Source organism: Diplotaxodon limnothrissa, linkage group LG11 (assembly GCF_057381915.1).
Source record: "Diplotaxodon limnothrissa isolate DT_005_m linkage group LG11, D_limnothrissa_male_GT1.1, whole genome shotgun sequence".
Classification (NCBI taxonomy): Eukaryota; Metazoa; Chordata; class Actinopteri; order Cichliformes; family Cichlidae; genus Diplotaxodon; species Diplotaxodon limnothrissa.
The window spans coordinates 17,671,945-17,685,200 of record NC_140606.1 but is presented as its reverse complement, the minus strand read 5'-3'; the positions used below and the strand labels follow the sequence as shown (position 1 = coordinate 17,685,200).

The 13,256-nt window shown below is 37.1% G+C and overlaps 1 protein-coding gene across 1 annotated transcript in view; it reads left to right on the top strand.

Annotated features, from left to right (window-relative positions):
* cdkal1 (CDK5 regulatory subunit associated protein 1-like 1) overlaps nt 1-13,256 on the top strand; it is a 260,633-nt gene that overhangs the window by 206,308 nt on the left and 41,069 nt on the right. The window contains exon 12 of the mRNA XM_085366272.1: nt 354-416. Coding sequence (XP_085222398.1) covers nt 354-416 — 63 coding nt within the window. The remainder of the gene's footprint in view (nt 1-353; nt 417-13,256) is intronic.

Sequence of the window (13,256 nt, the reverse complement as noted above, 5' to 3'; positions counted from 1 at the left end):
TAGCCACAGTCACGATGAGTGGTTAGCCTCTGCTGTTGTTGATCGGTTGATCTTGAAAAGAGTCACTTTTAGATGTTTATTAATAATTGTACCTGAATTAGGTGACAGACGTATGTAACAATGTTTAAGATCAAAAACTGAAACCATCCAAGGTCACAAATCTTCCCGTGGGTTTGCACTTCCAAAAATATGATCACCCCCTCATCCAGCTTCAAACTCGATACTGCACCTCTTTAAGTCTCCATCCAGATTGTCATTAAAAAACATAACGTCATTTATTAGCGAGGTTATTTGTTTTGTGTTAATTATGTAAGTGATTCTTAAACATTTCTTTTTTTTTTTTCTGTCTGCAGAAGAAGCAAAGAACTAAAGAGCTGTCGCAGGTCTTCCACTCTTACAACCCTTATGACCATAAGGTAAGATCTTTCACTGTTTGTCCCTCAATAACTTTCCTCGCCAGCGTGAATTGCAGCATTTCTTTTTCAACACTCTATATTGCTTTATTTGCTCATTTAATGTATCTGAACGAGCCGAGCTTTGAGCTTTCAGTGTCATTCGTCTCTAGACCACAAGGTTAGTTGTTGTAGGTCACCATCGCTGCCTTGTATTCAAGGCTGTGATGAATTTTTTGTCTCTCCAAGATCTATGGCTCTTGTTAGAAATCTAGTGAATGAGGACGGCTCAAGTGTTTGTTCCTGATTGCATTGTGAGAGCGAGCGTGTTTGAGAGAGTGAAGTCTGATATAAAGCTAATCATCTCTGTCCATGTGTGGATCCTCCTGTATTTATCTCTGTCTGGGTTCATACGAAGTGCCATCAAACAGTCATGAACTGCACTTATAAGAAGAAAAAGCCTTACGTGTTATAAAATTCTCTTGGATACTTGAGGACATTCGACTAGAAGTCATTGTTGACGGGCTATTGCTGGGGGACAAATTCACAATGTGCTACTAGATGAGTGTCGGCAAGAGTTGAGGCTTTTTTTCACTCTTAAAACTGTTGTTTGTTGTCTGAGCCACAGCCTTACAGCCAATAGTTGTCACTCTGTTCACACAACATCACAGAAACTCTTACTACACTTACTGCTCTGTGTCATGTGACCTTGGCTTTGTGCTGTTAGCACGGAAAAGAAAATCAAATGTTATCAGATTGACATTTCACAGCAGACCAAAAATGACACTATTCAGGCACGTTTATGATGATGAAACCTTTGGGATGATAACTTTTATGCGTTGCATTCATATTTATATATATATATATATATATATATATAAAAATAAAGCCATGTTCTGAAAGGGTCAAACCCATGAACTCTAATAACCATCTCCCATGAACGAGATCAGTTATATCCAGCTATGTAGCAACACTTTAGCTTAGCTTTTTATTTGTAACAAAGTATTTTTTTTTATGTGTTAAGCAGTAATTTTAAAGATTTGGGAGAGTTTTTACTGGTGTAGACACACACCTTTGCAGATGCACACAACCTCAGACAGACATTCAGAAAAATTAGTAGAAAAGAGAATTTTTAGCAAAAGCAGAGAGGGTGAATAAGGAGAAGAAGAGAATGCCATTAAAATTTATAAACGTGTTTTTATCTCAATCAGACATGGTTCATAAGCATGCTCTATCTTTAAGTATGATTCTCACGGTGATTGAGAAACCAGATGTGTGACAGTATGCCACTCAGAACTTGGCGTGGTAAGCTGCGGCATCTTGTAAATATCTTTTTACTTTTTTCATTTTCATGTTTTCCTTCTGTTTGTTGAACATGCTGATAAAGTTTAGCTTTATTGAAGAAGTTAAATTCTTACTACTGCAGAAAGCCTCATTAAACCCTGGTCCACTTTGGGATAAATCTTTGAATTTAATAACAGGAAATTTAATAACAGGACGCTACACATAAAGAATATCTGTTTCTGAAATTGCCTTTGAAATAAAACTCATATCGTAAAGCTTATGGCTATTTTCTTTTCAGCTCCACATGCTGTCATCTTTTATGAAAATTCAAAGTATACATGGATGCTTATTTATGAAAGAATGAATTAAGGATTAATTAAGCTGTTGAGATAATACAGTAAATTTTACATATTTTTTATTTTTATTTTGCACATTACATTGTGTTTGTTTATACTGTAGAGCACATTTGTAGCACTTTGTAGTGATCTAGAGTGGGATCATGTGTAGTCTATTTGTACACATTTATACATCCACGGAAATCTTAAAGTTCAACTTAACGATTTATTGGTCAAAAATTGGCAAAAAGCCTTAAAACTTAAAACTATGATTTTTACAAGTGTGCTGCGTATTGTCAACGTACAGAAGGTACTGTATAAGTATTTAAAATGTCATGCCACATTTGACCTATGACGTCTCCTTCAAAGATGAATAGCCTGACCTGAAGGTTCAATTCAATTTTATTTATATAGCACCAAATCACAACAACAGTCGCCTCAAGGCGCTTTTTATTGTAAGGTAGACCCTACAATGATACATACAGAGAACCCCAACAATCATATGACCCCCTATGAGCAAGCACTTTGTGACAGTGGGAAGGAAAAACTCCCTTTTAACAGGAAGAAACCTTTGGCAGAACCAGGCTCAGGGAGGGGCGGGGCCATCTGCTGCGACCGGTTGATTCAATGCAGAGAGGTCTATTAACTCATAGTGAGTGAGAAAGGTGACTGAAGAAGAAATACTCAATGCATCATGGGAATCCCCAAGCAGCCTATGCCTATTGCAGCATAACTAAGGGAGGATTCAGGGTCACCTGATCCAGATCTAACTATATGCTTTAGCAAAAAGGAAAGTTTGAAGCCTAATCTTAAAAGTAGAGCTAGTGTCTGTCTCCTGAATCCAAATTGGAAGCTGGTTCCACAGAAGAGGGGCCTGAAAACTGAAGGCTCGTCTCCAATTCTACCTTTAAATACTCTAACAAGGAACAACAAGTAAGCCTGCAGTGTGAGAGCGAAGTGCTCTAATGGGGTGATATGGTACTACAAGGTCATTAAGATATGATTGGGCCTGATTATTTATTATTAACGTTAAAGTGATAGTAATGATATTTAGAGCATTGCTTGTATTGACAATATATAACCATACAGGGAAGGATATATGGAGATATTATTACAGTAATCATCATTTAAATTCATTACAGTTTGAATACATGTACAGTGTACCTGAATAAGTATAATCATTTTTGGAAAAGAGAAATTAAGATTAAATGAATGCTCACACGTACTTTAGCCAAATATAAATAAAAAATAATTGTACTCAAAATTTTCTCAGGTACGTTAAAAATGGTTTTGATGGGGGAAATATGTAAAAGGCTGCACTTTAAGCTTGTTTTCACTGCACCGCAAACGTCTTATTCCCTTAACAGTAAAGGTGAAGGTTTTCCTTTAGATTGACAAAAAATATTCCAGCTTGTAGAGTGTTTTTAACACTCTACAAATCAGCTCATGGTATATAAATGTTACCGTTGGTCTTGTTCCTTTTCTAAGATTGTGGAGATGTGTGAATAGATCCCTTTAGATTAAATGTCTGGATGGCCGTGAGATGTGATTTAATGATAGCAAATGTAATGTCAAGCATGCATTCTCCCACAGCAGGCAGAGGTTTTCCTGTCCTTGCCCGTGTTCGTATACTGTGTAAATGTTGAAGCAAATCAGCGTGTATTAAGCCCATATAGCCCTTAGACAAAAATAAATGAAGGCTGATAATGTCCCTCATTTTCCATGATTCCCTTGGGCGTCTGCTAGCTCAGCTTATGGTTTATTTAAGGATATCATGTGTTTACTAACACATCCTATGTCTGTGCGTCTCTGTGCGTGTTTGTGCGCGAGGCTGAGGGAGCGATAACGAGCGAGTCAGCGTTTAGATTTAGAGAGAGGGGAGAAATAGTCGTTTCTGAAGCCATTATTGTTTTTTTGCATCTGCCTGTTGTGATGAAAAGGTCATTAATAAAGACTGAGTTGGGGAGAGGGTTGTGAGTTAGTCGAGGCTTTATTGTAGCTTCAGGGTACCAACCCGATGAAACAATGTTTTTAAATGAACTAATTGTTGTTTTTGTACAGAGCTTGTTTCTTAATCTATCTTCAATAATTCTGAATGACAAACTGAGTAAGTGGCTCGCTAAAATAAAAACCATAAAAGGTTTTTAGAAAGCATACGTGTTTTCTGTCTTTTTCTTTTTGTTTTCACTTTGACATTACAAGTTAAACTATTGCAGTCTGTGCACGGTAAATGGTGTTAAACACCCCCCCCCCCCCCCCCCCCCCCCCCGATATCTGCCTCTAGAGAAAATTATGTTAATATAAATATAAATAATCACCTAGTTTAAAAAATATAAATGTATGAATATATATAAGTCATAGTGAGTGATTGGAGCGCTCCACTTTCAAACAGTTAGTATACATTACTTATAGACAATTGCACTGTTCTGTTGTATTTATGTTTAAAATACCTTCTTGTGTCGTGTGTGTGTGTGTGTGTGTGTGTGTGTGTGTGTGTGTGTGTGTGTGTGTGTGTTTACAATGATTAATGTGAGGTATCCCTTAGCCAGATGGTGCTGAACAAGGCCCATCCATCAGCAATGAAAAGAGCAGTGGGCAGAAAGCTGGCAGAGCACTTTGTCTGGGGCCAGTGCCCCCATCGGACACACTCACATACAGACTCTCTTAGGCTTTGACAGTGTAACCTATTAAGCCTTATTGGATCCTTGTGTTATTGTTTTGGGGCTTTTTTCTTCTTTTTTTGCAGGATTGCAGGTTCTTGTTTGTTTTTGTTTTTTGTTGTTTTTTACTGCCTTCAACTTAAAAAAAAAATCAAAACAAACAAACTTCTAGGGTGGAGGCTTGTTTCTGTTTTTTCTATCAATGCCAAACTTCTTTTCTCTAGCATGCAGTAGAGGGGCAGTATACTACTGTAGGGTTTTCGAATGCAGAGAATTTTTGCTAAAAGATATAAATGCTGAGCTTTTCAAAAGTAAGGACAGGAAGATATTCTGTGAATGGTGACACCAAGGTGAAAATGAAAACTGTGCTTTGGTCTGGTGGTTGATATTTGAAATTCTTTGTGGATGTTGACATTCTGATTGGACGTTGCACTCATATTAAAATTGTCATTCCGTGGTGACACACAGAGAATCCTGTGAATGAAATGAGAGGATGATACAGAGAAATGACAGACTAATTATAGACAGACATTAAAAAGAAAATTAATAACATATCTCTTTGTGTAATTGTTTGAGGAACAAACACCAATATGACCTCCACTATTAACCAATAAGTATCTTTTACAGTGAAAACAATTAAAACAACCTGTTCATAGCTCAAGTTATTAAGATACTTGGAGTTTTTCTTATGCGTATCGCATAGTCAGTGGTGATGCACAGTAATACTAGCATCCTTGCTATTGTTTGCCAAGAACCACCAAGTTATATTTCTCTGTATAAATGTGTAGTTAAAGTGTGTAATTGCACTTTTCTCATTCAGACTTTGCTGCATCACCGTGTCATCGCTTGCAAAGTTTTGCTCCCTGAAGGATTTGCCCTTCCAGGTTGAGGTTGTGGAGTCCCCATCATGATTAGGTCATTGTCAGCAATGTGTGCGTCCACACATTCAGCTGACTCGAGTTAACAAAGCACCTCTCTCTTCTCCCCCACGCACTGTCACAGTCTCCTGAGAACACACACAGACAGACACACATACACTCTCCATGCTGTGTTCATAGGCCTGAATGACAGGGGTGACAGTTTTCCCCGCGGCAAGAGAGGAGGGACAAGCTGTCAATATGGTCCGGTGCACCTGCCCAGCCTCATAAGAAACACACACAAAGGGAGCGAAACAGAAATAGGGAATATAGTAATAAAAAGGGAGTTAGACACGGCTGAATAATAGGCTCATAATGAAGGCCCAAACAGGGAATAAAGGCATGTGTAGAAAATAAAACACTTAATTACATATTAATAAACTCCCCCTTTGGATATTCTGAACTACTGCTTTGTTTAGGAGTTTACAGAGTTATCTATCATTGGGAAATAAAAGGAAAAATTCTAATTAGTCTAGCAGCTCTCTACAAAACTGTTCTTTTTTTCCCGCCTGTTACTAAACCAAACAATTAGCATTTTCTTTTTTCCCCCTTTTGCCATTTTTAATTGCTGTTATTTTCTTTAAAATGAGTTTTTAAGCTGCTGTTGTTTTGCATTGTTGTGAAATGTTAACCTCTATCTTTGTTAAACTTGACTTTGGCTTGCCGTGCTTCCGTTTTTTTTCTTTTGCTGTTAATTAACTGACTATTCAGGACAAGACAAGGAGGAAGTGGAGAAATGAAACACTAGTACTGGTTATGGTAATTTATTTTCTTGCCATGTTCGCTTAACTTGTCTATTCATCCATCGGTTTTTGCTTTTCTGTGAAAGACCCGTTTTGCTCTGTGCGGCTTTTTTTTTTAAGTACTTAGACTTTTTTGTTACTAGCATACAAAAGCAGTTGATTCTGTTTCATTTAGTTTTATGTTGATAAATTAAACTCTAGATAATTATTAATTTCCATTGGCATGGCTTGCAGTGTCCAAGCCTGAAGCTGTCACATCACATCATGAGTGTGGCCTGGAGCATACTTACTCACTGGGTTGCACATCAGGGCTCACACTTTCAATGCAAAGTTTTACTGTTGCATGTTGTAGATTGTTCTTTTGGGCAGTGGATCAGACTAACTGTGCAACGTTGTTACACTTCTTGATGCTTTTCTGTAGTAATTACCCATATGGAAAAGAAATAGTAAAAACTTATATGATTTACTCATGAAAGTGGCCACTTTCTCATTACTTTCATATATTGTTTTAGTAAGTGTCCAAAATATACATGTTTCATTATATAATTTTTCAAGGGATCTTATATCTGTTTTCACTCTTGTATGCTTTTCATACAAGTTTCACACAAGACAGATACAAACTTTATAAGATTTATATATATCTTTTCCATATGGGTAATGTAATGGATGCTCAGTTACCCACTGAACACCTGAGGGGGCTTTAGGTAGGCTAAGGCAGCGGTCCCCAACCCCCGGTCCGTGAGTCGTTTGGTACCGGGCCACAAGAGTTAAGACTCGAGTGTGAAATGTATGGTTTTCAGGGTTTTTATTGTTATTTTTTAAAATCATTTTTATTGTTAACTCTGTTTTTTCCCGTGTGTTATGAATAAATCTTGTTTTTGGTGCTGGTTTTATTTTGTTGTACTTAAACGCGGCACCTTAAATGCTGGTCCGTGAAAATATTGTTGGACATAAACTGGTCCGGAAAAAAGGTTGGGGGCCGCTGGGCTAAGGTACATAACATATTAGGTCCGTATGATGTGATGAAAGTCTCTGAGGGGAGATGGCTTAATATCAAATCAGCAATCTGGAAGTTTTTGCTTGTTTGGCTGTGCAATGGCAGTAATCCTGCCTCACTGGCTCAATTTCTGACTACCCTTGTTTAAACAGGGTACCTGTAAATGTTTTGGCCTTTCAAAATAAAATTCCCTCAGTTGACCAAAATGACAATTTCCCACCTGTTTCTTGATATTTATCTAGCTTTATTTTGGATAATTGACATTTTGCTCCCAATACTTCCTGCAGCCTCCATTATATATACTGAATAAATATCTTCATTACAGAGACATTGAATTCAGTCCCTTTGCTACAAGTGTATAAAATCACCTACTTTGCATGAAGTGTGGCTTTAAAAACAAATGTGAAAGAATTGTTTTTTCTTTTTTTCACTGAATTTGAGCATGGTGCTGTAATAGGATGTCATCATTGCAACAGCTCAGTTTGTGAAGTTTCTTCCATGGTAGACATTTCACAATCAACTGTGAGTTGTATTATTGCAAAGTGGAGTTGTATCAGAAGTAGCAGAGTATGAAAGGTTACAGAGCGGGGTCGCTGAGTGCTGAGGTACAAAGTTGCCAACACTCTGTTCCTCACAGGAAGAATCCAATGAATCCAAACCTCACATTGAAATGCTGTCATGTTCCATCTAAGCCACTAACTAAAGCAAAGATGGATAATTGTTAGCACAGAGACCAAGATACCTGGATCTTATGCTGTACGAATTTTATGTGTGTTTTAAGGTTATTTAATGCACTTCTCCCACTTAAATCCCAGCTTATCACAGTACTGCACAGTCAGAGTCAGATACACTTCATCAGAACATCGGAAAAACTCGGCCCTTCTCTATAATTAATTCTCTTTGCCTGTATACATTGCATACTGCACAAGCGCTTTTGTCAGCCACTTTATCTTGTAGTTTCACAGGCCTTTGGAAAGCTTATCTTCCATTGTAAATTGCATGTTAACACAGTTTGAAATCTTGCATTTGCTTATTGATTCTACTTGGCTTTTATCTTGTCCACTGTATGTTTACAGAGTATCTATTTGTCCAACATAACTTACTTCGGCAGTCACTATAAGCAGTGCAGACATAAATGTTTAAATCTTAAAGGTTTTGAATTAGCAGTATGCAAAATGAGTTTTCCTCCTGTGGCTTCAACACGTTCAAAGCGTGCCTGTCTTTACAGAACAAAAGGAAAAAGTCAGTTTTGTTACCACATTTTGTCCAAGACAATGTTGTTGAAACTAAAATGATCTTTATTCAGTTGAGTTAGGATCGCTTTATTTGGCTTTGTTCTGGGAGAGCGCACCACCCACCATTTCATCTGCAAGAGATCCCTGTTGTTAGTCAGGATACATCTTTAAACTTTTATTTCAGCCTTTTAAAAATTCCTCTGGTATTTCATTAAAAGTTTACAGTTAACGCTAAATTAGCATTTTTAGTATAACTCCAATTAGATGTGATTATATATTTACACACAGACTCTTGGTCAGCACAAAGTTCTCTCTGTAAAGAAAAAAACCCATCTGTGTTTATCTCATATTGCCTTTTATGCAGCTCCTCAGTGGGCATGCTGCCTCCACTGACCAAATACATAATTTGTATTCAGAACCATCTGAACTCTGAACAGTTTGTTGACAGACATGCCTGAATTTGTGTCAAATCTCTTTATTTGCCTGGTCATTAAGTCCTTTGCGTATTGTTTTTGTTTGATCTATTTATTTAATCTATGTTCTTGTAAATTTACTGATAGGGAGAGATGTTAGCAACATATCTTAGAGTAGGAGGATCTTAGAGTACCTGAAGAATACTGACTTTACGCTCAAGACAACAGTTTTTCCAGTTGGAATATAGACATGCTGCTCACATGGGCCTGCAAATGAGCTGTGTGTATAGCACCAAATGTAGGATCACTGCTGTAAAGTCCTTATTCTCATAACTGACTTCCAGAAACTGGGGCACAGTAGGGGGGATAAGTGATACATTAACTGTCTGCAGGCATTGTGTGGGTGTGTGACTGTGTGTGTCTGTGTAAGCAAGCAAGCCAGATTTTTAGAATTTAAATGAAGGCAGTTAAAAATAGTGATGCAAGTCTGCCTTATGTTCTTTGTACGGGTTCGGGTGGCAAGGATTATTCCCAAGTTGTCATATCTGACATGTTTGTGTGACGTATAAAATATTTATTTTTTCATGTAAAAGTCAGTCAGTAGATTATAACCATGTGAGATTGTTGTTCTCAGAAATTTCCTGTATGTTTGATGGGATCATTCATTAGAGCTCATTTGTGGTTAACCCATGTCATCATGCTGTGGGAGTCTGTTTTATGTTTTTTTTTTTTTTTAAACTAGATGCTTCCTTCTACACCCTAATCTTGTTGCCGTTTCTTTTCCTGACTACATATTAACAAATGACTTTCATATTCAGAAACATTTGCTATAAGGATGTAATCAATAAGCAACAGAGAATTAAGGTATTTCCTCTCCTCTCTCACTTCAGAATATTTCAGTGATCGAATGCTAATAATCCAGATTTATGTGTATACTGTACCATGTAGGTCCAAATATAAAACTGTTGTCACATACCCTGCAGCTGATCCATGTCTCTGTGAGAAATCCCTTTCATTTAATGACAGACAAGGGGTATGATAAATGTTATATGCATACCAACCATATAATAATCAATTGCTTGATTTTTCATTTCATGTTAAGGCTCGAGACATTTTGCCACTACAAAAGCTTGCAACTGAAGTTGATTCATTATTGCAGAATTTTGTTTATTTTGGTTGGAATGTTTCAATAGCAGCACATAATTCTGTCCATATTTTGTTGATCATTGCGTTTATAGTACACACTCTTCGTATAGGTCATAACGATGTGGTCAACCCGCCATCATTAGTCTCGGCTCTTTTGAAACACGCTGGACAGCTTGGGACAATGAAGGAATGAATCAATTAAAGATAAAGGGGAGAAAAGAGCCGGAGCTTCCACATATTGAAGAGGAGAAAACGAGACAAAAAGAACAAAAACACCTCAGAAAGAACAATGGGCTGAATATTTATGGGACTGAACGAAAGAAAAGAAACACAAAGACAATGTTCAACAGCTTTGACACTTATTCTTGAGGTGGCCCTCGATTTAATTGTTCTTCATAATATTTGGTGGAGTTGTCTCTCAATGTGTTGCGCATAGATTAGTGTGTTTGCTTGTTGTGCTGAAGGCCTGTTAATTGGGTGTTTGGGGCTAATAAATAGCCGTAATTAACAGGCATGGGCGAGGCAGGGGTGTTAAAGCTTTGGCAACCAGATGCAGGAGAACAATGAACTACAGTATGGTGAAATTCACCTGAAAGTATCACTCGTTTAGATTAAAGGAGCATTGACAGAAGTGGCTTTGGAACCAAGAAGGTAGGTTTCTCTGTCACCAGTGAGACATTTGTTGTGATACTAACAGCGATAAATCGGAAGTATTACCTGGTATTGTCACCCCAACGCCTTAACAGTTTCATGTGAATCTTAAATATATATTGCGCTATATGCTGTAGTGTGTGTGTGAAAAGTGTAAGGTGGATCACACATTTAATGTATGTTGTTAAAGACGTGTAGTCTCTGTGTTGCAATGACAGTGTGTTGAAAAGCCAAAGGATACTGTGCGTTTGTAGTTCGGCTGAAAACTGATTGCAAACCCCACCTTTGTCATCTTTAGTCATCATTCTGTCATCTTCATTCTGCTCCTGATCTGGTCTTATGTTCTTTGACCTGGACGGCTGCTTGTCTTTTTGTGTATGTTGATATATGAGCCCAGGCTTGTTGAAGTGAGGTATAGTTGTTTGAAGTCCTGCCAGTTCAAGAAAATGAACTTTAAGCCCATTAAAGAGCAGAAAAGCATCAGGGATTTTCTCTTTCTCTCGACTGCATCAGCTATTTATTTTCACCCATGGTTTTATTTCATGCCTGCGAAGAAGCAAATAGAAAGCTGAATGGGAGCAGGTGAGATTCAAATGCACTTTATTTGTCTGTTTTTTTTTTTTTGGGGGGGGGGGGGGTTGTGGGCTTTCAGGGACACGAGTAATAGACCTGAGGTTATTGTGATTTTCATGAAGTTAATAACAGGCCTGTGTCCTGATCTGATTACTTTTAATTGACGCTTTAGAAAGCCAAAGGATGCAAGAAGTGGTGTTTCAGAAAGCATACAGTGGCTTGACCTGTGGTAGTTCAGGGTTGAGCTTTATCAACACATGTATTATATGGCTTTGAGGCATTGTATCACTTGTAGGGTATTAGTCAACCTTGTAAGTATTAATGGTGAAATATATAAACACTTCAGTCTAGAAATGTCACAATACCACAATACCATGTCTTTTCCATTAGCATCACTCTGCGATCATGCTAAATTTGATACCAAACTCACAAAATTGATCAAATGAATTTTTCTCAATAAATTCATCATAGCACATGTAATAAAAATAATATTTTAAGAATTATATATTCACTTAGATATTGTATTATTGCCAATAAGTTGCAGTCTGATGATGTGGCTGACACTTTATGTGTTATGTGCTCTTCACATAGACCCATGGGACACACTTTAACACACTGGAACCCTCGAGCATTGTTGTGTTTGGGTATTTATACATATGGGTTTTGATCCCTAAAATGAAAACAAAAAGCTAGTAAACATAAGGAAACAGCAAGTGAAATGAAAGATTAAGTAAACCAAAATTAGCTTATGCCAACCTCTTTAAATCAAGAGTTAGAACGCAACTTGTAAATATGACATTTTAACATGTTTATGCTATAGACAAACTACATATCATCACATTAATTTGCAGATTTTTATAAACAATTAGATTCAGCTTTAGAATAACCATGTAGATGCTCTATAAACCAATTTGCAACCAGTTATTAAACATTAATGATCATTCATTGCTTAACAGGAAGGAACTACATTAAAAAAATGAATTTTGAGGTAAATTACAGTAAATCATCAACTAAATTTAAATTAACGATCAACTTACATTTATTAATAATGGTTACTGGAAGTATTATCTGATGTCTAAAGGGGACATTTTCATTCTATAAGCTGCACTTAATTTACATCTTTAGTGATTTAGCATAGATTTAATTTTTGGATCTGTGATATGGTTTTAACTTTTATACATATTTCACTAAAAGAAACAGCTTGAACTAAGGTTTCAAGCTGTGTCTCTTTCTTATTTTGGTCTCCTTCTCTACCATTTATCTCTGAGTCAGACAGATTTCTGTCGCACCATTAAAATAAGTCTTTTTTTTTTTTTATTTGAAAGGAAGGAGCAGTACCCTGAGGGCTTGTCAGCCGACTTGATGACATGAAGCTTCTGTTGAAAGAAAGCAGGGAAGATCAAATGCTTAATGGCCACCTGTGAATATGTGTCTGTGCCTGTTTCCGTTATTAAACACAGACTCGTATTTGAAGTCTTTTCAAGTGATGGATTGAATCTTTAGCACATAATGGAACTTCACTGTGCTTTGCTGGTGGAATCAAAATGAGGAATTTAACTTAAAAAGTTATATAATAAAACAGAAGAACGGAATAGCTACAGCTAAACGCTACAGTGCTATAGTATTCACCATATATACACCATTTGACCCAATCCCTGTATGGGTTTAGCCCCAAAATTGCTTTGGAATATGATATAGGGTGAAACACACACACACAAATATATATTAAATACAAACTAGAAACCAAGGATAAAGTCAGTAGTTGACACAGACCTGTTAAAAGCACATATGCCGAGAATGGCGACAAATAAAAACAAAAAAGGGGATGAGACATTAAAAGCAGGGCAGACCTGTTCGAGTCATCTCTTCTGATGCAGAAGTAAAGCCAGCCTTGAGCGGAGTCTTTTCCA